The sequence below is a fragment of the Varanus komodoensis genome, unplaced genomic scaffold (genome assembly GCF_004798865.1).
Source record: "Varanus komodoensis strain SLA01 unplaced genomic scaffold, ASM479886v1 scaffold11, whole genome shotgun sequence".
NCBI lineage: Eukaryota > Metazoa > Chordata > Lepidosauria > Squamata > Varanidae > Varanus > Varanus komodoensis.
In genome coordinates this window covers 24,551,509-24,575,894 of record NW_025335317.1, presented here as the reverse complement: position 1 = coordinate 24,575,894, position 24,386 = coordinate 24,551,509, and the positions used below count along the sequence as shown (strand labels likewise).

The 24,386-nt window shown below is 43.7% G+C and overlaps 1 protein-coding gene across 9 annotated transcripts; it reads left to right on the top strand.

Moving 5' to 3' along the window:
• The first annotated feature begins 2,776 nt into the window (after positions 1-2,776).
• On the top strand, positions 2,777-23,754 carry LIPA (lipase A, lysosomal acid type). 9 transcript variants are annotated; one of them, XM_044420613.1, is made up of 10 exons: positions 2,780-2,878; positions 8,654-8,769; positions 10,651-10,771; positions 12,450-12,648; positions 13,520-13,629; positions 15,008-15,144; positions 16,721-16,867; positions 19,505-19,576; positions 20,675-20,746; positions 21,695-23,754. In XM_044420613.1, exons 2-10 carry the CDS (start codon positions 8,665-8,667, stop codon positions 21,926-21,928), a joined length of 1,197 nt encoding a protein of 398 aa, XP_044276548.1. In that variant the 5' UTR covers positions 2,780-2,878; positions 8,654-8,664; the 3' UTR covers positions 21,929-23,754. The 9 variants fall into 9 exon arrangements, with proteins under 9 accessions (XP_044276553.1, XP_044276548.1, XP_044276551.1 ...); XM_044420612.1 differs by lacking the exon at positions 2,780-2,878 and adding an exon at positions 2,889-3,053; XM_044420614.1 differs by lacking the exon at positions 2,780-2,878 and adding an exon at positions 3,255-3,334.
• Positions 23,755-24,386: the final 632 nt, after the last annotated feature.

Genomic DNA, 24,386 nt, shown 5'->3' with positions numbered 1-24,386 from the left:
CAGTGTTGGCTCAGGGGCCAGGGGCCAGGCATGCGTAGAATGGAGGTGTGTGAGCCAGATGCACCCAATCACTCCATTAAGATACCTAGCTTTGGGGATAAAACCAGAGGGTTGAGGCCCTGAGTTGGGGAGCTTCTACACAGATTGGGTACTGGATGCTGTGTGGTTGATGGCCTGGGGTCTCTCTCGCTGCCCATCTGGGGCTCCTGGCAGCTGAAGGGGAGAAAATACTCTTATATGGTATAAATGCTGTTTTGTTTGCCTGCAGGTACTATCATTGCTTAAGTAAAGCGTTGCTTTTCCTTTACCTTCTGGCGTGTTCATTGCCTCCAAATCCAAAAGAACCTCTGCCTTTGGCAGAACATACGCCTACCTAGACTTTGAGATCTATGCAGGAGGCCGTCCTGTGTGAGCCATCTGCAAGGGAAGTGAGAGGGATGACTGTTAGGCCTTTTCTGCGGCTGCTCCCTATATTTGGAATTTTCTCCTCAAGGAGATTTGCCTGGTGCTGTCTTTGTACTCTTTTTGGCACTAGGAGGAGACCTTCCTTTTGAAAAAGCATTTTAATAGTTGATGCTACTAAACCTTTGTTTTGTATTTTTATCTGCATTTTATTAGTGTTGTATTTTTTAATTGTTTTGTTGTAATTTTTTATCATATGATTGTGAGCCACCCAGAGGTGCTGTGGCACAATAAGTGGCATATAAATGTTTTAAATATCACCATTTGTTATGAATTGTGGCCTGGGCCTCAATTCGACGTGCTTGTGTCAACATATAAAGCCCTAAATCACTTGGGCCTCGGTTACCTTAAGGAGCACGTACACCCATATGTGCTTACCCGGCCTTTGAGATCCATGCAGGAGACCCTGGAAGCCAACATGAAAAACAAAACCTGATGCTGTCATACTTCCAGCACCTGATGACAAGGCGAGACTCACTGGAGAAGACAATAATGCTAGGGAAAGCAAAAGCAGAAGAGGAAGGACAAATATGAAGTGGCTCAGTTCCTTAAAGGAAGCTACAGCTTTTAAAGAATGTTGAAATTGTTTTCTTAAAATAAGATACTGTCTTCTGTTTACATAATTAATTTTGTCATCATTGGCATACTCTGCCAACTTATTTTTTCAATGTACAATTGTTGGGCATTCTGATGCTTTCTATTTAGAAACAACTGTCATTCTTGCTGCAGTGGTCATTATATAAGTAACTCAGACATTTTTTTTTTGTAAAAGTCCCTGGCATTATATTCAAAAGCAGATTCATAGTATCCATAGGAAACTTAGTTTTGAAGAATTTTTTGTATTTCTGCATGTGTTGACTTCCAAAATCTTTTGTTTCACAAGTCTACCATATATGGGAGAAATTTCCATCTGCTTTCGTATATTGTATTCCAACAGTTTCTATTGCAGTTCTTAACAATTTTTTCCAATATCTTTCAGGGCAATGCACCATTGAAAAAACATCATAGACCTATTCTCTCTCAATGCTTGATTAGCTGTGAATTTAATGTTCTCCCATAAGTCAAATGCCTTGACTGCACCTACCATAACATATTAACAATTAATTTTCCAATCTTATATTTGCAAATTACTACCATGGATACCTGTTATTGTGTGGTGGTTACTCCTTGTGATCATATTCATTGTGCCCTCTAATAGTGCTAAATGGTTCAATTATGCATCATTTGCCAAATCAGCATATGGCCATTTTAAGGGAAGTGAAGCCACCTCCAAGATCTGCTCCGTTGCTTACAGCAGGTGATCGAAGGCATGATTAGATCAAAAAAAGGCCTCCAAACTCTCAGGCTGAGGCCTGCTGGAAAAGTCCTTTTCTGATTAAATGTACCTAAGATTGTTGGCATATTATGTGTATTTATAGGCTGCCTATAACTGAAGTGGCCTGCCAGCACCTGATCACCTTCGGCAGTTTATAAGAGACAATTTCAGCTGATAGGACTGACTACACCTGCAGAAATTCTCACATGTGTGCAGCTAATGGAAGTACAGAAGCCCTGCCATCTTTTGTACCTGGTCATAACACACAGCCCCCACTCCTCCCTCAGTACCATCATCTAAATAACTGGTAGCAGTAATAATAAAAAAAGTATACAATTGCCAGAATTTCGAGTTTAATAAGTTGCAGGCTTATCTTGTGAAGGGTGAAAATGCAATCCTAAATATGTTTAAAAATAAGTCCCTCTGTTGTATATAGCATTTCTCCAGTAAGCTTAGATTATGAATGGATATGTAATAAAGAGCAGTCTATTTGATTTGTAGCCAGTTCGAAAGCTCTGCGTGCAAAAGCATCAGACAAATTGTAGGGGGGCAGTTGGCAGTTTAAGGGTTTGCACGAATTTAAAGACAACATCGCAAGCTTTTAAAATTATTTGGAGAAAAATAAGGGGGGGGACATTCGGGGAGCAGGCTACTGACCCGCTTAGGGACGCGCTGTAAGCACCTGCTTCCTAATAGATTTACTGGAAAGCTGGAACACAAAATAGCCAGCTCTGGAAAGACCTTTCTGAAGCAAGGCTGACTGAGTCCAGGGAGCTTTCCGGTGAGCGCTTCTTAGAGCGCTTTGAGTCACCACAAGGAACTGCAGCAACCGCCGCAGACCACGAGGGAGCAGAAAACGCAACCCAGGCGCCACGGCGAGTTACCCTTGCCCTTCAGTTTACGCCCCAGCCGCCCTTGGACTTATCAGCTGAGCCCCCAGTGACGGCGCGGGCCTCATTGTGCAAGAGAAAAGAAAGGCCGAATCCTCGCTCTTCTCCCCCCGTGGGCTGTGATTGGGCAACACGCATAGCCTGAGCCGCTTCAGGGAGCTCGGGGTTGGCTGCGTAGGCGGAGGCGCGGCTAGAACGCCGAGGAGCTACCGTGAGTTGCGCTTGGCTCCTCTCCGGGCGCTGCTTGGGCCCCTGCCTGGTTTATCCGGTCTTGCACGGGTGTGGGCTTAACGCTGAGCCGGGAACAGTCCTCGGGAGCGCTTCTTCTTCCTTTAAAACTGCAAGCATCCGTGCTCTTTCGCTTGGGAGGAGGTCCACTGAATTAGGTAGGCTCACTAATGCGCCGACTATAATCCAGCTCTGCACCCTGCCGCTAGGGCAAGCATGGAACTAAATAAACGGCAGGGTGGGTGGAATCGGCCTGCGATGTGGGTTCTTGCCCTAGCCGAGGCTGTGTATCCCTTTCGGCTGTGGACGCGAGAGGAGCTTTCGGCGTAGATCGTCAAGGCATAGGAGCGCTCCTGTGCTCTTGACCTGCTCCTGGAAGGCTGGCCAAGGGGACAGCCTGCTTTGCATGCTCGCTGGAGGGGCAGCGACGTAGGTGGCGGTGAGTTTGGTAATGGCAAGTAGGAAACGTATCTGGGCGAGGAGTTCCCTTTGCTGGCGTGAGGAACCGCTTTTTTGAAGCCTGTGAGTGCTGCTATAGGTGCCACTTCGTGACTCACGGCGAGGAGTTAGTTGATGATGGAGTTACTGGCGTGGAGGCGAAGGTACAGAATGGGCGGACTTACTTGGGTGGTGGCAACTCACACGTTTTCTTGTGATCTTTTCCATTCTGATCCATTCAGCGAGTGGTCCTTTTAGAAAGTATAATAGGAGCATGATTAGACAGAAACAAGGCCTACAGCTTCCAATAGTGCTGGAAGTTGTAGGACTTTTAATGTGTAAACATGCATAGGATTGCACTCATTACTAATCAGTATGGCAAAGTCATTTGAGGACTGGAACTGCTGCACTGGATGCAGGTCTCTTGCATTTCTTTGAATTAAGACAGAATTTATGGGAAGTGCTACTCTCGGATAAGAAAAATCTGCATCCGTTGAAACTGATTCTACCATGTAACTCCTGCAGGCTTGACTAATGTTGTGGTTCTGGCTTGCCAGCTGGTGGCCATTGCCTATGGCAAGAGGGAGAAAAAGTGCTGGCCTGGAAATAATTTGTTTAGAGTACTTTATCTCTCCATGTCTCTATCTGTTCCATCCAGGACTCTGGAGAAGAAAAGTGTTCCTCACTGTTCTAAGACAAAGTGCAGTATCCAGAGCTGTGCAGAATCTAACACTGTTGGTAATTAGGAATGTGGTAGCTATGTCAGAACAGCTGCAACCTGGTGCCTTCCAGGTGTGCTGGATTGAATCTCTCATCAGCATGGCCCTTGGTAGAAATGGAAGTTGGAAACATCGGAGGGCACCAGAACAGTAAATGTCTGTGTGTTACTATGTGGTTCGTGCATTGGAATTTCCACCATCTTTATCAGCTGGTCTTCCATAGCGGCTTGAATGGCACATAGTAGCCAGGGATGATGCTGAGCTGCAGGCCATGCTGATTTCAGCTGTGGATTTCTGCGGATCATATTGTGGTTAGTAACTTTTCCTTGTTAACAGCACAAGAGCAGGCAGGGGGTGTTTTTCCTAGTTAGTTGTTAACCCATGTGACTATTTCCAGTGTTCAGAACTTCTTTAAATGTTGTGTTTTCATTTTGTACATGCAGCTTTTGCTGTTACACTTTTCTAAAGCAGTTCAGCAGTGAGCAGCTTGAAATAACCCTTTCATGGGAAGCTTGTTGTTTTGTGCTGTCAAGTTCATCTCTGCTTTATGGAGAACCTCTGAATGGGTGCCCTCCAAAATGCCCATTCCTTGATAGTCCTGGTCAGTTCTTGTAGACTCAAAACTGTGACTTCTGTTATGGAAATGAGCCATCTTGTATTTGGTCTTCCTTTTTTCCTGGCTTCTACTCCGTTAGCTTTGCTCTTTCTCTAGCAAGTTTTGCCTTCTGATGATGTGCTGCAAGAATGACAGCCTTATCCTCTTTCACTTTTGCTTCAGGGGCAAGCTCTGGCTTGATTTGATCTAGGAACCCCTTGTTCATTATTGCGTCAGTCCGGAATATTGCAAAGCTCTTTCAGCAGCACATTTCAAGCATTTCTTCCTGTTAGCTTTCTTCACTGTTGAACTTTCACACTGCTACAAAATGATAGGCGATGCAATAGTGTGGATGAATTTGGCCTTGGTCTCCAGCGAAATGCCCTTAGCCCTGATGATCTTTCCTAGTTCCCTTCACTGCTGCCCTTCTTTAATGTCTTGGTTGCAGTCTCTGGTTATCATGATTGAACCAAGGTAGGCCAAATCTTTCACAATGTCACTTTCTTGTTTAAGGTTAAGTTGTGTAATTCTTCTGTAGTCATGATTTTTATTCTCATAATACTCAGCTGTAACCCCTCTCTTGTACTCTCTTCTTTCACTTTCATGAGGAGTCATTGCAATCCATTACTACTTTCTGCCAGTAGTATGGTCTCAACTGAATATTATTGCATTAAATTTATGCCCTATCTTTTTCCGCTTGCAAGGAACCCAAGGCAGCTTATGCAGCTTAATTTTTATCCTCCAAACAACCCTGTGAGGTAGGTTAGGCTGCGAGGAAATGACTAGCCCAAAGTCACCAAATGTGGACCAGGGACCAGACCTCTTAACCCAGATCTCCCAGGTCTCCTGTCCAAACTCCAGCCAGCACACTTGTTCTCAAATATCTCAAATTATAGATGTATCTGATGTCATTTTTCCCTTTTCCTTCCTCTGATCCCAATCAAGCTTTCCTTATGATACGCTCCATATACAGATTGAATAGAGATAGGGAGGAAAAAAATTCCGTTTTTGATGTGTTTGCCTATAGGAAAGCAGCCTGCTTCTTCATGTTCTGTCCTACCAGTAGTTTCTTGTCCATAATGCTGGTAACTCATCAGCATTATGAAGAAGAAGGCACACACATTTCCTTTGGAAGTATCCATAACTCCTTGTGATTCACACAGTCAGAAGGGTAGGTTAACTCTACTAAAATGTGGTAGAAATAGTCACTTCCTCTTCTGGAACAGCTGTTATGTATTCTCAGCTGTTTTCGTTTTTACGTTCACTGCAAGGAGGAACCTCAACAGTGAGCAGTGTGCCTATCCTATAAGATTCCACCTAGTGTTCCTATCAGATTTTTTTTTTAAACAAGGTCTCTAATTATTGGGGAAAATGCGTATTTTCCCATTGAAGTTAACCAGATGGCGTTGGTGTAGCATAGGTTTCATGGATATTTGTAATTTCAAACTGAACACATTGTAGTGCTTGGGTAAATGGATGGCCTTAACAAAAACAAAGGAGTTCCTGATTTCCTGTTCAGACATTGCAGGTGATCCTGCTAAATGCTAGGATGGCATCTCATCCATACGAGCACCTGAGTTGATGTTGTAGTTTTCAAATCCAGTACAACAGCTTTCCCCAACCTAGTGCACTCTAGCTATATTGAATTTACTCCCAGCATCCCTCAGCCAGCCTGGCTAGGAGAAGCTGGGAGTTGTAGCCTAAAATATCTGTTGGGCACCAGATTAGGAAAGAAGGAGGAATGAAATGTTTAGAGCAACTTAAGACACAGTTGCATGTGTGTTCAGACAAAAAAAGGCATTCCTTGTTTGCAGGATTTTCGGTCCAAACATGTTTAGAATTGTGTTCTTATGGTATCCTTGTAATGCCTAACCTTGGAAGTGCCTAGTTCTATTAAAAATACAGCTTGAAATATTGTGTATCATAGATTATTAAGAGCCATTGAAAGATTACAAATGTAGGTTTTAATCAGTTTAAGTTCCAATTTCATTTTTGACCTAGGTTAATTTTGGAAAGATAGTTTTGTTTAAACAGATCATTAATGTAGGCATAAGAGCATGTTTGATCTCATTTATCCTTTTTTACAGTTATTATCTTCCCCACTAGTAGTTACAATTTATGCAAGGAGAGAGGTATGGGTATATGCAAATATATTGCTTATGCAAGGTGATCTGTATGGCTATATGTAATGCATATTGCTGTTCTCAAGATTTGTTAAATGGTTATTCTTATTGCTATATTACATTGCATTTATATCCCATCTTTCTTTCCCTTGCAGGGAGCCTTAAGCCAGCTTGCAAGGTTCTCCTCTTTATTTTATTCTCACAACAGCAACTCTGTGAGGCAATTTAGGCTGAGAATCAGTGACTGGATCAAACTCGCCAATGAGTTCCAGAGCTGAGTGGGAACTAGAACCCAGAACTTCTATTTCCCAGTTCTGGACTGGTTCTTGAGCTAGGATCATACCCAGTTGCTTTTGTTAATGAAATGCTCTGCAATAGAGCAATCTATCTCAACCTGGTATCCCCCAGATGTTTTTGACTTTGAATACTTAGCATTCCCCACCCTTGCCTGGGCTGGCTGGGGCTGGTTGGAGAGGAAGCCCAGAACATCTGGACTGCATCCAGTTGAAGAAAACAGCAGTAAAGGCTCCATTGAAGGAGGGGAAGACAACCCAGAGACCCTGCAAGGAAGCTTTCACTGGGTTAAAAAGCCTTCAGCAGCAGACACACAACTGAGAGGGTTCTTCCCTTACAGGCAAACTAAAAATTCTTTAAAGAAATACATGTATGCATAGAGACAACCCAGAGACTACTTCATCAGTGCTGTGTTGCTGGAATCCATTCACAGGCGAATTCACCTTAAAATTGTAATAATATCCCACACTTCTAAAAATCTGTGGTTAAAGAGGTTGTCAGTTTCTTCCTGGCTCTGTTTGTTTTTCTCTTACTGAGACACTTTTAAATGTATTCATCAAGAAGATAGAGATTTCTTGGAATGGAGATAAAAAGATGTAGGAAGTGCTTTGCACGCTGAATATTAACTGTGCCATTAAAAGCAGACCCAAGGAGGAAGAGTATTCCAGGCCATACCAGTGTCTTGTTTAGTGCCTTGGCTTTTGTAAGCCCCCTTTCCCCTTTGGCTTTTTAAACTTGACTGTATTTTGCTGGTCATGGTGCTGTTGTAGGATAGTAGAGCTGAAATGCAATTTCTTTCCAGTCATGTGTTGCTAAAGGATTGCAGCACAAGGAGAGTTGTGGTCACTGTGCAAAGGCCAAATTCAGTAAGATTAGACATGTGGGGATGGTGCACCACTTCGCTACAGCTATTCGAATGGTAATGTTCTCTGGCGTGTGTTGCTAGATCTGTTGTTCTCATCCAAACTAAAGACATAATTTCAGAATGGGCTAGTTTTACCATATGAGGAAGGCTGGTAGAGTATTCATACTGTGATAGCAACACCGGCAAATGTCACAACCTCAAGTTTTAAAGTTGCTGTGCAAGGCAATACAAATTTGTACTATGTTGGGTATAATTTCAGTGAATTTTATCTCTGGTAGCTCAGAAGAGTTTGCACTGTGAAAGTGCAAACTGGTGTCTGTGTTTGATTGTGTAAAAGGGATTATTGAGTAAAGTAGTATTTTTAGTACTTTCTACTGGTAGGCTGTCTGTCAAAAGCCAGTGTCTGTACGTTCTAAGAGCAGAGAGCAGATGGGTAGTCCTGTACCTACTTTCCTGGGGACATCCCCATAGAACCCAGCAGAATTAACTTCTGAGTATCTAGGATGATGGTCAGAACCAATATCTATTAGAGAGATGTATTCCATATTTTTCCTTTGCAGCAAGCATCTATGGTGCTAAGCTGTAAAGCTGCCTTATCTTTTCGTGGAGGCTAATATGGACTTAAGTGCACATTCTTAATGGTTTTGTTTGCAGGCTTCATGGTCAATTATTAATTGCACTTTTGTGAAGGATGATTGTGCTGAATGATGTATTTGTTTTTCAGGCAGAGGAACGATGTGGTACTTCATAATCACAGCATGTTTGATGCAAGGCCTCATAACTTCAAAAGCTATTGTAAGAACACAGAGAAATGTGGATCCAGAAACAGCCATGAATATTGTAAGCTGTTTATCTTCTGCTTAATCCCCTTTATGTTAAGGACGTTTCAATTAGAGCAGCTTATGTTGTGATTATGTATTTGGGGATTTCAGAGGGCGTGACTCTTTCCATACATGCTTTATTTATCTCAACCCTCCCCACATCATACCTCCCCCTTCCAGGACATTTTTATTGCCCAGGGCAAAAAATAAAAAACAATGCAGTCCAATGCATGACATAAAGCAGTAGAGTAGAAATAGGGAAGGCAGATCAGTCTGCTCTAAAATGAGATTCTACGGGCAGAAGTCCTTTATATTTATTTTCCCCATTCATCTATTGCCTGTGCCTAACTAATCTCACTCAGTGCTTTCGTGATCCTTTCGTTAACCTTTCTCTGAAGTTGCAGCTCCTTATTCTGCTGGTGTTTTGACTCTCTTCCTTATTGCTCTGCTAAGCTTGGTTAAAAGTTTATCTGCACAAACATGACCTGAAAGCTTAGCTCTGGAGCTTCTTATTTTCATGGATATTCTTGAGTTGGTACATCAACCAGGCTTGCCTAGGATGCACTGATTCTAACCTACATCTTCCTTATCTTCAAAGGATAAATAAGAGGTAATGGAGGACTCTCACATTTTTCCATGTTCCTGCCTTGTTCACCGGTAGTACAGATCCTCCATGTCCAAGGCCTAAATCCAGGCCTTCTGGGGTATGCCCCCTTCCTCGTTCCCTTGACTGCCGGTTGTTGGTAGTTCCCTGGCTTTGGGGCAGTTGTCTGCTGTACTGAAAGGCTGAGGTGCCCCTCCTAAGGCCTATTAGCTGTTGGCAGTAAAAGCGGAAATACACTGGTACTGTTTGCCTCGCCCCCCTTGCCTCGCGTCTTGCCCAGCACTGGAATGGGCTCCCAAGAGTTTTCCAAAATGGGACCTGGCCCTTGGGCTGAAAGAGGTTCAACACCAATGATGTGTGAAATAGTGAATTTCTGCTTTCATAAAACGAGTGCATGAAGGAGACAGCTGAAATTGGTCCTTGCAGCTCATTTGTTGAGTTGAAACCAAGGTGGGGAGCAGCTTCTCAAAGCAGCAGGATGCAGTGAAATGTGGTTTTGTGATCAGAGCAGACGTCCAGTTCCTGCTTGTTCCTGACCAGAAAGAACACCTGCACAGCTGTGCTGGCATGTCTGCCTTGTCCCATTCTCAGTCGGAATGAGAACTGTAGGTGTTAGTTCTCTGCAGCAATTTCTTCCTCCCAACCATTAATTTGCTGTCAAGTTTTTCCTTGAGAATTATTCCAGGATGACTGCAGAGGTTTGAACAATTCAGTGGTTGCTCAGATCAGATAGCAATAGGTCCAGAAAGCTGTATAGCCTTATTTTGCCTGCCCTGCCTTTGTTTAAAGCATGCCTAATGGCTGATGTAGCTGCCAAACAGAGTTCTTGGATTTGTTTGCAACAGGTTTGAGAATAATATAATTCATTTGCTTGATTTATTAAACCACACCTAATAGTTCCAAACAGGACTCTCTGGGCAGTGTACAATCAGCAAAACAATTTAATATGAATTATACAATAAATATAATTATAAACCACAACTGCGACTGCCACACAATTCTTTAACAAGATTTATCCGTAGCTAGGATAGTGGCTAAATCGTCACCAAACAATTATTTACAATTGTTAACGTGTCTGGAGAATAAACCTGTTTTTGCCTGGAATAATTGTCATGAGTTCAGGCACCGTGTGCTGCTTTTTCTTCCCTTCGTTTGTGGTGCACTTTAGCCGTGCAAGTGTCTGTTCCCCTTGTGCCTGTGTCATGTGGGGCGGAGGGGTGGGGGGAAGGGTCTCGGAAACTCAGCCACTACTTAGCCTTGCCACCTGGAGCATGCCCTTGTTTCTCTTTTTTCCAGAGTGAAATTATTTCCTTTCGAGGATATCCCAATGAAGAGTATGAGGTGCTGACAGATGATGGATATGTTCTCAGTGTGAACAGAATCCCTCATGGGAAAATGACCCCAGTTAACAAAAAGGGTGAGTGTGTGCATGGCGAGGGGAGCGGGAGGTGTGTGCAACACGTGCACACCAATATCTCAGGACTGTGGGGGAGTTTTAAAAAGAAAGTGCCCCCTTCTTGCTTTGCTGCGGTTTGCCTTTCCCTTGGCAGTGCTTGATTACTGCAGCTGTCCTTCCCATTCAGGCACAAGTTAAGGGCGCAGTCCTATCCTGGTTCTTGCCATGCTGGCTGGGAGGGGGCGAGGGGGCGCATTTGGCTCTCCCAGCTCTGTCCTGGATGTTGGGGGGGGGGACCCTGATAGCCTGTGGCCCCACGGACAACGGCGCAGTAAGACAGCTGGCCAAGGAGTAAGGCTGGGTGGATGTGGTCTGCAGAGTTCATTGTGCAGAATGGGTTTTCTTCTGCAAAACGAGATATAGCAATGAGAGTGGTGCCACGCCAATCATTATACATTTATCTTTTTCCTGGTACCAATGACATAACATTCTGTTTGTTTATTGGTTTTAATTGAGGGAACCATGCAAAAATAGCAGTCACTACTGTGATTGGTGGGTTCCCTCCACAACTTTGGGACTATGAAAGGCATGGACTTTTTCTTCTTGTTTAGCCAGTGCCACAGGTAAGATGCACATCTAATGCAACAATAATGGGTGGGGAGGGGTAGAACTCCTGCCCTGATCCCCTTTTATGCACCCGAAACATAGGTGGTCTGCCTTTTTTACCACTGCCGTCATACTGCACTGTTGAGATGCAAACATACCCACTCCAGAAACGTAGCAGAAGTTATCTGCGTTGTTCACACAGTTTGGAGGCATCTGGGCTTCTGAGTGAAAATATCATGCAACTCTTCCTTGGAAATGTTAGGCAATGACACTCACAAGGCACCCGATGTAACTGTATGATATGTAGATTTGACCAAGCCAAATGTACCTTGCAATAAAAGAACAATAAATTCCAGTTAGGTAATAATCTTTAGTCTCAAAGTGAAGATAAATTTATATACTTCCATGTGGTACCATTTTCATTGTTCTACTGTACTTTGTCGAGAAGTTATAAGGCATCACGATCATCAGGCACCTTCCTCCCTTGTAGGCAATTATACTCGCCTGTGTATAAATCTTTCTTGTGAAATGTCTTAAACTTTAGCCAACCAACACATTTATCCCCTGTTTTCTAATTCACCTAATTAAAATATGCAAGAATTAGCACATTTTTATCTTGGAGGTTGATAATTTCCCATAATTTGTAGACCAGTGTAAGCTGCAGTTCAACCCACTGCCTCTTCATTTCTTTCTTCAAAGGAGAAAAATGGAGTAGTGGGAGGCAGCAGGGGCTATGACTTTCATTACTCTTGAGTAAGCACAGCATTCCCAATTGTGATTACACCCTTAGAGAGGGTGCAGCAGAGGTGTTAATCCTCTCTATCCCACTGTAGGCCCACCTGTGACTGTCACACATGTTGCCAGAGAACAAGCCATAAAAGGAAAGGGTTATCATTGGAGAATGCAGGTGCAGAGGGACGGTGAGGAGAGCATATGGGAGTCGCCTGAAGACACATCTTCCTCCCACGCGACTCCTTGGATCCAAGTGCAGACCACGTACTTCCTCCAGCGTCTTTTCCTGCTTGCCAGCAGTAATTGCTTTGGGTCTCTGAAACGCTTGTTTGTGATGCTGTTGAAAATGTTTCCCTTGCAGATCCCAGGCCCGCTGTGTTTCTGCAGCATGGCTTACTTGCTGATGGCAGTAACTGGGTTACAAATCTGGACTACAACAGCCTGGGGTTTATGCTGGCCGATGCTGGTTATGATGTTTGGTTAGGAAACAGCAGAGGTAACACTTGGTCCAGAAAACACATCAACTATACAGTGAGAGAAGACGAATTCTGGAAGTTCAGGTGAGCGAACTTGCCGAATAGAACTATTTGTTGCTTGGACTCCCATGCCCAATTTTAGTGCTTGCAACCAGCCATGCTTTTCCAGTTGATAGTGTCTGTGTGTGTGTGTTTAAATGTGTTGTGCTTGTGGGAAATTGTGTGCTTGGACAAAGTTGATAGCTCCTGCGTCAGATGACTTGGAAAGCACGATGTACTTGGAACACACGATTAATGAGAAGGATTGATTTCATAAGGGAAACCACAGCCTTGAATTTACAAGAGCTGAGCAGGGCCATGAAGGACATTACAGTAACTCAGAGGATCGCTGTGGATCAGAGATGCATTGGCAGCGCAAAACCACAGCCAACATGGGAGCCTGTACTAGTAGGAGAGTTACTTGTTTAAATCCTTGATATGAGCTACAAAATGGGTCCCATTGCGTTAAAGGGAGAGAGATGCCAAGTGCAGCACTGAAGTTACTAATTTACCTTGAATTCAGAAAGTATGTCGGGATGCAGATCTGTGCAATTCTGTGCATGAAAAATGTCCAGCACCTCCCTCCATTTCCCAGCTGTCTGTGCTGGCTGGTGAATTCTGGGAGTTCTAGGACTGACCTCCGTCTGAACATGCATAGGATTGAGCCCTTATAGCCTCTGTTAATATCATCCTTTAAAACAGTCCTCCTGACAGATTATCACTAATTGTATTTCTCATGTGAGGGAATTGCTAACTGGATGGGTCCATGGAGGAGGAGAGACTTGGGCCCTGGCCTGCCAGTCCAAGTCTTTCTGTTTCACGGGGTGGGTAAGAAGGCATTTGAGGAAACTGAGGCTGGGCAGTGTGAATCAGTCTATTATATTAAACAGAATGCTGTGGGTTTTTTTTTTTTTAGTTTTGATGAAATGGCTAAATATGACCTTCCAGCTTCAATAAACTTTGTCCTGAACAAAACTGGCCAGGAGCAAGTATTTTATGTTGGCCATTCCCAGGGCACCACAATAGGTAAGTTAACAAACTTGCTCATGCTTGCTGGAAATTCCAGTAGCTACATGTTCATCAGTTATCATTGCATATTCACTTCCCATGAAGAATCATCTCGACTAATGATTCCTTCTTGTGTTTCATGTGTTTTTTCTGACACATGTAAGCATCTTTTGTACAAGTGCAGTTTTAGGTGGCGTTAGGTCAAATTACATTATTCTCTGCCATATTCATGACCCAGCAATCAAACCAAATCATAAGAACATGCCAAAAGTCCTTCAAAAGTTTCTAGTTCTGTGCATTAGACTAGGACTTTCTGTGCTTAAGCATGCATAGTATTGTACTCTAAATTGTGCGGGGGTGGGCGGGAGGGGATTGTGCAAATAAAAAAGGTTCCCCTCCACATGCAAGCTCACCTTTAGGATAGTGGGGGCACGGATGGTGCTGGAGTGAGGAGCACTTATGTGTTCACCCTTCCTCTCTCACCCTGTGTGCTTATTAAGCAATGAAGCCAATGCTACGCAGGGCTAGAGCGTATAAGTCAAGTTCAGTTCTGCCGCCCGACTTCTCCATTCCTGAGAGAGGATGCAGTTCTAACAGTTTTAAGGGAGCAAATCTTGTGTATGCTTAGACAAAGGAAACTTTGACTCCCAGCATTCCCTAGCACAGGGGTCTCAAACTCAACTTACCTGGGGGCCGCTGGAAGTAGAGTCTGGGTGAGGCTGGGCCGCATCAAGTGTTCCACCCCCGCGGGGGTGGTGGGCGCTCATCCCGCGGCGCTGTGAAGGCCGCAGGGCCCCTCCCCCGTGTCCCGCCCCTCCCGGCAATTGGCCCGCGGGCCGCGAGTTTGAGACCCCTGCCCTAGCATGTCTAAACATGCACAGAACTGCACTTTGCTCAGTTGTGAGAAACATAGATAGAATGTGGAAAGAGGGCTTTTTTCTGTTTGCAGCCCTAGATTATGAAACTGCTTTGAGAGGCGTGGTTGCCGCTTCTTTCAGGTGTTGGGCATGCCGCCATGCCCTTTTTATTCCGCTGAGCATTCAGTGATCTAATGTTTTTATCTCTCCACTTCTAAACCTCCTGTAAGCAATTTCAATTATATGACTATATTTTTCAGATTTTTTCCTTGTATGTAGTGTTGATTGATGGGTTTTAATGGTTTTGTACATGCCTTTGAATTTGTTGTATAACAAAAACAGGGAAATGCCTAAATAAGGGTTCCTTTTGGCTTGATAGTTGCCGATGTAAAACTGTTTCTTACAGGCCCACATTAAGAATATGAAAAAGTAACTAGCCACTTTTCTGTTATGAGCAAAAGTCTAAAGTATAATCCTTGGGTCTTGTCCAGGATTGCATTACTAAATGTATTCTTATCTTTTCTTTCCCCCTGCCCCAGCTTTCATTGCATTTTCAACAATGCCACAACTCGCCAAGAAGATAAAAATGTTTTTTGGATTGGCACCAGTCACCACAGTAAAATTTGCATCCAGCCCTATGGTCAAATTTGGAGTGTTTCCTGAACTCCTGTTCAAAGTTTGTATTTCAGATGAACTATTTGTTTGAATGGCATAATATAAATATTGCTGGATGTAGCAAAGTACTTGGAAATGTGCTTCTCTTGTTCTGTACATACTTGAAGAAAGTGAATGAATGGCTCATTTTTAGAATAAATAGTTCTTATGGCCCAAGACTATTTGTAATGCTCTTAAGAAACATCTATGGTATTAGGAGTTCTGTGGTGTTCTATGGTATTCTATGGTTTTATGGTATTAGCAGAAGGTATCTTTGGCATAATATTGGTACAGTGGTTACAGATCACACCATTATATTCCAAGATAAAACCTGAACATGTCATGAGCGGAGCTTGCTGGTCAGACTAGATGGCCAGGGAAGCCACTTCTGAGTCGCTCTGTTTCTATGTATTCAGGCTGACTGATGTAGTAACTCGTTACCAGTGTGCTGGGGAAGTGTCTTATTGCACGGTACATACTATTTATCATTTTTCAGTGACTTTACACTGAATGTCATAATGGATTTCATCACCATCTTCTCCATGCTTTACTTCCCCTGTTTGAGTGACCGGTTTGCTAAATCAGTATGTAGACATACCAGATGGCAGGCAAACAATACATAAACTGTTCAAAGGATCCGATTTTTGAATGTTACCCAGTAAAGGGGTTGAAAAACAACAGGGAATGCACTTTCTTATATGTTGCTTTCAAGATTCCTGTGCTATCCATTACCTTTTACCAGCCGGAGTACAAGTCCAGTTGATCCTTGTCTGGGGCTGCTGGGAGTTGAGTCCAAAGCATTAGGAAGGCCCAGTTAGAGGTGGGTTAGGAGAAGTTCCCTCATGCATAATGTCAGTACAATGGTTACAGATCAGGTTTTATCTTGGATGGGCTATAGTGGTCTGAATTTGAAGTTATTCATAAAACAATCTCCTATTCCAGTTTTATATTAATTGGGATAGTTCCTGCCAACTTTCGCTTTCTGACTTAATTCAGATAGTGGCTTGAACATCAGATCAAAGGTAGATCAAGGCCAGCTCTCTGCTCCAGTGGTGACCAGCCAAAAGCCTCTGAGAACCTTACAACATCATATTAAGCTGATTTGAGGCTTCCTGTTGAGACTTGCATAATAATATTTTAAAATCTTCATATAGCACCTTTCCTGTTTAAGGCATTTCACATATATTCGTTATGTAAGCTTTGCAAGAGCTGTTAAGATGGTCAGTATTAACCTATATTACAAATTGCTGGAGCGGTTTGAGGATGAAAGATTGTAGATTGCCCAAAGTCCCCTAGTGAACTTGTGGCAGAAGCGATATCTGACCTGGGACGGGTTCTTTCCCCGATCTCTCTTGATGCCATCCCACACCACACCTGTCCTCCTTCGCAGAAACACAGAGAGGTCACACTTCAAACAGAACCAGTAGCTGCTACAAACCTGCTGAAATGATGGTGGGATTACCAAACTGTTGCTGCTTTGGTCCAAATAGATACTTCTGTGCTAAATGGCAGACTAGTAAATTCTTGTAACATTTAAAAAATGTTAAAGCAAATGCTTTTGAAAAATGACCTACATGCTCTTGTTTTTCTTTTGGCAGGAGGTCTTTGGAGAGAAGCAATTTTTTCCCCAGAACTCAATTATAAGATGGCTTGCTACGCACTTGTGTGTCCGTGCAGTATTGGATGATCTTTGTGGCAATATTTTCTTTCTATTTTGTGGCTTCAATGAAAAAAACCTGAATATGGTAATTTTTTTCAATCGTCTCACAAGGGCAGAGAATGTGATGTAAAAATGGATGCATGTGGAAGTATCTGAAAATGAATGGAACGGCTACATTGAGCTACATATTGTAGTAGTTGTATAGACTAAGCAGGGATATATAAGCTGGTGAAGGCCAAAATATGAGGAAGGCCTTTCTCGTACTCCAGCTGCTTGCCATCCTGGTTAAGGCTTCTGGGATCTGTAGTCAGGGTTGCCTGTCAAGGGATGGATGCCAGGTTGTGTGCAAGGGGTGACATTGTGGATATGGAGCACTAAACGCGTCCTTTGCACAGTGACGAAGTGCACAAAGACTTCTGTCTCAAGGGCTGTGTTGTGTGGTACAAACTTTGAATGCCACACCACAGGAACTAATATGGTCTGGTGCAAAAGGTAAGCCATTTCAGCACCGATCAGGAGCAGACTGTGGTATCAGGCACGCCTTACTGGCAATTTCAGCTTTCTCTATCTTCCTGCAGTGTCATCTAAAATGAGATTACTATATCTCACTACATTGAGTAATGTAATGCTGTGCTGTATATATTGTAGTGAGCATTGCATTGGGTATTAGGGTGCCCCTATTATTGTGGTTACTGGTAGGGGAAGAAAAGTTGTTGGGGGACTGGTTGGCCAGTGAAGGAGAAGAGGGAACAGCTGTTCCTTCTTCTGATCTTTCCTACAATCAGACAATTCCCAGTGACCATGCCAGTTTGCCTCCAGGCTTTTGTGGTGCTGTTGCTTAATGCCAGGTCAGTACTTAATGAATGCTCTGTCATCCATGATTTAGTTGTGGATGAGGATGTGGATGACTTGCATTACTGAGACCTTGGTGGAAGTGGTGGGGGGATTGCCCTCTTCCAGGTAAGTCCCCCTGGGTTCTTGGTGGTACACCAACATTGCCTGGTGGGCCGGGGAAGGGTTAGTTGGCCACCATCCATAGCTGTTCTTTCCCCCACATGAGGCTCCCTGTCCACTCGAGTGCAGGTCTTGAGTGTACCTTGGGCTGGACAACCAAGGCCGATTAAGGATCCTGCTGCTGTACTGTCCACCCCGCTACCCAGCAGACTCCCTACCTGAGCCGATGTAGATCGGTTTTGAGGACTCCCAGGATGATGATATTGGGGGATCCCAATATTTATGCCAAGGCGGCCTTATCCTGGCTCAAGACTTCATGGCTGTCATGACAACCATGGGGCTGTCTCATCATGTCACTGGCCCAATGCATATAAAAGGACACATGCTCAATCTGGCCCCCTCAACTGGGCAGGATGATGGTGATCTGGTAGTAGGGGAATTGTCATCAACCCTGTTGTCATAGTCAGATCACTTTCTCCTGAGGATTGGACTTTTGGCCCCTTTTCCCATCTAGGGGGTGGGGGACCTGTGGGGGGGACCCAAGGGGTCTAATGGATCCAAAACGCTTCCAGAGGGCTCTGGGGGATTTGGTCCTGGCATGGTTGGTGCGTCTGCCAATGCCCAGGTCACCCTGTTGTATGAGATGACTTGGGTGGTTGACATGATCGTTCCCAGGTGACCTTTCCCCTCTTGTGGAGCCTGTCCCGATCCCTGGTGCACACCGGAGCTGTGTGGGATGTAGCAAGAGGGAACATGGCTAGACTGCAGGTGGAGGAAAACTTGGAATGAATCTGACTGAACACAGCTTAGTGCCCACTACTGGGCCTATTCTGCAGTGGCAAAGGTGGCAAAGAGGTCTTTCTTTGCTGACGTAATACCATGGACCCCTCAGAGACCTGCTGTAACAAGTTTGTGTAGCACTTTGAGGGTAAAGTTGCTCAGATTTGTCTTGAGTCGGACACCACAATTATCCCTGTGCCATCGGCAGAGGCATCCAGTGCGCCATCCGGTCCAATTTTACTGGATGCGTTTTAGCTCTTGTGACCCAAAGATGTGGGCAAGGTGCTGGGTTATGTCCATGCCACAACTTGCTCAACCTATTGGTTGTTACTGTTATTTATTTGTATTTGTATTTTTATATTGCGTGGTGACATGCCCAGAATAGCGTCTGACTACGGGGCGGCACACAGATGCAGTGACTAGAAGTACGAAGCCATCGCACCGTACGCACATGTCCCTCCACCTGTGCTCCTGAATTTCAGTGCTCCTGGATTTCAGATCAGAGTTCCTGTTCAGAATGTAGGGGCTGATTAAAGCATTACACCAGGACAGGATAAGCCCGTGGCCCATTCCATGCTTAGTTGATGGTTTGTTTGTTTATTTAGGTGACTTCTATGCTGCCCCATTCGCTGAAGCCTCGGGGGGCTCACAAACCATAAATAAATAAAATTCAATAAAACAATATAAATTAATATAAATTAAGTCGCCCTGGCCAAAGAATAAAATGAATAAATAATATTAACAATTAAAATGACATTTGAATAAAAAGGTTGCACCTGTAACAGCTTTAGAACAGCTGTATGGTATCATGGAAGTGCCATTAGGAATGCAAGCTTGTGCTCACTTACCTGGAGTTAAGCCCCATTTAACACAGTGGGATGCACATCTGAGTAATGTAGGATTTCTCAGAATGACTTGTATGTTGTAAAATACTGCATTACTGTCTGATAATCAATCTAAATGCTAATCATTTTGCTGTTTGTTGCAGACTCGAGTAGATGTATATACAACACACTGTCCAGCTGGAACATCTGTCCAGAACATACTTCACTGGATTCAGGTAGACCTGAAATCCTCTGTCAGCCCATTGGCTGGATTATTGAGTTCAAGGGAATGAATATGGTGTTATAAAATGAATAATCATGATGGGAGGAAAATGCAACTCAGTAATTTGGCCTTTAATATTTATTTTGCTTAGCACACATAATTTGCTGTTACAATCAGGATTTAAACATGAGGCTGCCAAATATTGTGTATGTGTAAAAGCAATCAAATTGAGGATATTTCAGAAGCAATCAATACTCTTTCTTATTCATTGATCTGATAGTCCATTTGTGGGTGGAATGCCAAAGTGCTACATTTCTATAATATTAGGGAAACCTTTGTGTGAATAAGGTGGAGGTTTGGAGTTCTTCTGTGACTTGGAAATAGATGGCAAGCAAAGCATGAACACAGTTTGGAACACCTTTCCTTGAATACGGTTGGTGGTAGATTCTGTGTCTCTTCAGTGGAAGGGCTACACATTTGCAGAAGAGAACCCGCCAGGCCCGAGGCTTTTCACTTCTTTGTAGTAGTAGTGCAGGGCATCCTCTGTCTGCGGCAGTTAATGTCCTCGTTAGAAATGTGAAATGGGCTTGCAGCCATGAGTCCGCTAGAGCTATGGCTTCCCCAGTGCTGCTTGCCGGGTGGATTGTACGGGATGCGTCGCTGGGGATGGGACTCTCACTTTGGAATGTGGAGGTGCTAGATGGAACGGGTGCTTTCTGTGGCCGGCTCCATCTTTCATCAGTTGAACGTAGTAGCACATTTGAGTAAACCTGCTTAGAATTGTGCCTTCACTTGTTCAATGTATGGGCTGTTTTCCAGTATAAAGATGGTGCAGCTCTCCCATCCTTTTCAAGCAGTAAGAGTATTACAGGAGAAATAACTGCCTTTCGCTCTCACATGGCTGCTATGCCTCATTGGGTGGTTAAAATATTCATGTGTCTTCTCTTCCTTAAAAATAGAAAACTAAGAAAAGGTAGCTGCTAACTTGTCCTGGATAACCTGAATTACTGCTGGAGTATTCGGATATTTTTCGGTTTCTGCCAATGGTGATGCTGTGGCATAATTCTGTGAATGCATATGCTCACGTGAGTGTGTCCTTATTGTTTTTCAGGCTGTGAAGTCTGGGGAGCTCCGAGCCTTTGACTGGGGAAGCAAGCAAAGAAATATGGCGCACTATAACCAGGTAAGGTTCTATCCCCACCATGGGAATGTCACCAGATCCTCTTGGTTCTGTGACTGTAAGCTATACTGATCTGGTCAAACTATATATCCATATTTGGGGTATGAGTTTTAATTATTTAATATTAAGTAGAAACCAGGAAACCTTTGCCATGGTGTTGGTACGGATGTGTGAGAAATCTGTTTTCAGCTCCCCTGACTCCAGCCTGCTCTCTTGTAGGTGTGAGTTTGACTCCCTAGCCAGGAAGGTGAGCCCTTGTGAATGCTTCACAAACCGCATCCCTCTTCCACACGTGATTGCAGGCTCTGTTTGTGCTGCATGTGCTGTGGAAGAAGGCTGCTGGTGGAACGCCAGCTAAGTCTTCTTGACTTAACTGAGCTGAGTCAAGTCTTCCTGACTCAGACCAGGCTGAGCTTGAGAAGATGTCTGACAAACTGTTGAGGCACAGATTCAAGGCAGTAGTATTGCAACTCTAGTTTTGGTGACAAAAATAGCTGTTAATATAATCTAAGCTACTTGAAATGAAAGTATACCGAATTCTTTCTCACTCAATGCTCTTACTGCCAAGGCTTCAAAAGGCAAATGCTCCTCATTCAGGTGTGCATGTGCCGGCATTGCCCTGGCTTGCTTTTAAAGCAAGCACCTTCGGTGAGCTTAGGAGTGTGTTCCACAACTGCCTTTTGTCTACTGTACCCAGTCCCACAAGTTGCAGATGGTGCAAGTAGGTATAAATCATAAGCTTGTATGCTTGGGGAAGTTTGCTGATACCTGTCAGGGAGATGTCTCAATGGCCTAGCACTGCTGTTCTTTTCTCTATCTCTAGCTTTAAAAAAGACAGAGATGTAGGCTTGATTCAGGGCTGACTCGCTTTGGGGAAATTTTGTCTGGAAGGCTTTACAGAGTGTGTAATCCACAAATCGCTCTTAAACTATTGCCTTCCCTCCCTCCTAGCCAACTCCACCTGTCTACAAGGTGAAAAAGATGACTGTTCCAACGGCTATCTGGACTGGCGGTCACGACTGGCTTGCAGATAGAAAGGATGCTGCCTTGCTGCTGACCCAGATCTCAGACCTTATTTACCACAAGGAAATCCCTGAGTGGGAACATCTAGATTTCATCTGGGGCCTTGATGCCCCACAGCGCCTGTATAGGGAGATAATTGCATTGATGCAGAAATATCAGTAAGATTGTGGGTTCTGGGACCTCAGTATTTCGTCAAGGAACCAATATACTTGCTTTTAGGTATGCTATTTCCAAAAAGTCAAATTGGAACAGCATTCCTATCTTCTCAAGCATTTACAGTATTATTATTGTATCTTAATGTCTCAGGAAATGGCACTTTTGCACTGCTTGTAAGCACTTAAATCCACGCAGCTTTAATGGAGGGGATGAAGTGTAGTTTGACCAGTCTCCTGACACAGAAATTTGGAAAGACTAAAATGAGTTACCGCTAAGTTTGCACAGGTTTTTATCTAATATAGCCTGGAATTAACACTGGTTTTCTCAGATATGATGTGAACGGGGGCCAGGAAGAAGCAACTGTTAAGGCCCTGCTAACATCTATTATCTCGATGCCATAAAGCAGTGGTTGGTCATTTTTTTAAGTGTGTTTATTATTGATACACCAGTGGAAACTGGTGGGGCTGCCTCCAACCATTCAAGAAGATGATATGTCCCCATGGCCGAGGTTCTTGCTATGGGAGCCTGTGGAACGCGGGGTTCCTACAGGACTCCTGAGCTTTAGCACTTGCTGCCTGCTGCCTCTGCAGCAAATTTCTAAGGCTTCGGTGCAGTAACTTCAGGGTATACAGAAACAGCTTTGACAGCTGCATCCTTGTGATTTAAATAAAAAGCAGGTATTATCTGGCATAAAGATGTTTCCTCTTGGCACTTTGGTTTTAGAGGCTCTGTATGATCAGGAATTAAAATGCATACCTTAAAGCAGTCTTCCCCTCCCTGGTTGCCATCCAGAGCTTTAGGAGTACAAGTCACACCCGCTCCAGCTGACATGACTAATGGTTGGGTCAGCCCCAGACATCTGCAGGTCACGGTGATGCTGGAAGAAGAAATATTTCTTTCAAAGAAGAGGTTCAGGCTGGCACCTGCGTTCTTCTGCCTCCATTTACTCTTGTTATGCATCTTGAAGATACGGATGCTTTTCTAAGATAGGGAGGCTGTGCCTCTTAAAAGCAACATGGTATGCAACACACAGTGAAAAGACTGGCATATTGAGCCTCCACTGTTTACCAAGAAATTAATTCTGCCCATGTTGGTTCATACGAACCTGGCTTCAGCTTGAATGCTTTGTTACTGGAATGCAAATTCTGAGAATGTACAAATGCGCTGATTTAAGACCATAAGTGAGTGAGCCTATGGCTAATGGGTTGGCACACAAATCAAATGAATAAAGTAAACAGCACACATATTTTGCCAGTAAAATGTTTCCAGTAGAGTTCCTGGCTGTAGAGGGCTGGGGAAGACCCTTTTCTAAAAGCCTGGAGAGCAGCTGCTGGTCATGTTGGCATTACAGGATCGCCTGGAAGAGCTGTCTCACTTGGAATAAGGCAGCTTCCTATAGCGCAGTCCAGAGCATGTTGCATGGAACTTCCTATGGACAGAATACCGTTTCAGACCCTCTGAGAGCTCTTTTCTATATGGTGCTAGTTCTGTGCAAACACATGTTTAAGGAAGACTATGAGGAAGGGTTCAAACTGATGTCCTGTGAATAATTTTCTTTTAGTGTTGAACTACGTTCCAGAACTTACAGGAAGTTCCACTTTTGTTATTCACCAGCCTGTGCAAAATTGTTAAAAGAAAAATGTAGCTTCAGCTGTTTTGCTTTGCAGTCTTTTTTCTTAAATGTGTACGCCTGTTCTTCTGCACTGACTGAGCTGCAGTGTTGACTACTACCAAAGACGTTAGGTTGATTATATTGTGCCTGTGTCCTGATTTGACTTTTTTAAAACTTCATGCTTCAGGGAAATGTCTGAATAAACATTTTTAAACAACTACTTACCATGGGATGTGTTCTGTAAGTCAGGGAATGTAACTTTTACATTCAATAGCAAATCTACATCGAAACCATGGGGCCACAAAAGCAACACCTTTTATTTTTCTCTCTGTGCCTCCTTAGCTGGCATCCTGCTTTTGCAACAAGCCCAGAAAGCTTGGCTTGAGCAATCAGATGAGAACATGCCGTGAAGCCAAAGCACCAAACCACGTTTGTCCAAGTTGCTGAAGAAATGGCTTGATCTAACAGAAGATACAATAGAAAGGGATGATTCCATGTGTAGGTTTCCTTTGCTAGTTGCACGAATCAGTCTCAAAAGACTGGAAAACAAATAGGGGATTTCTAGTCACAAAAATGGTGTGGGGGGCCTTTGAATACCAAAGGAGGTTTGGATGATAAGGGTGGAAAAAGTGAAATGACATGCACAGCAAGTGCTCTGTTTTGGGAGTGTTCTGTAATGATAATTTAACACAGAACTGGCATGTCCTTGAGGTGATTCTAATATGGCAGAAATGCCTGAACATTCATAAAAAATTGTGATTGCAGTATAAATAAGAGGAACACGACAATTTAACCCTGTAGAGCAGCCTTGCCAGCTGCTTTCCAGATGTTTTGGACTGTACTTCCAGCCAA

Excerpts from the sequence above, each read along its gene's own strand:
- LIPA (XM_044420611.1), top strand. The coding sequence starts at position 4,324 with ATGCTGATTTCAGCTGTGGATTTCTGCGGATCATATTGTG. Across the intron at positions 8,770-10,650 it reads CAGAAACAGCCATGAATATT|AGTGAAATTATTTCCTTTCG; the intron begins GTAAGCTGTTTA and ends TCTTTTTTCCAG. Across the intron at positions 13,630-15,007 it reads TTCCCAGGGCACCACAATAG|CTTTCATTGCATTTTCAACA; the intron begins GTAAGTTAACAA and ends CCCCTGCCCCAG.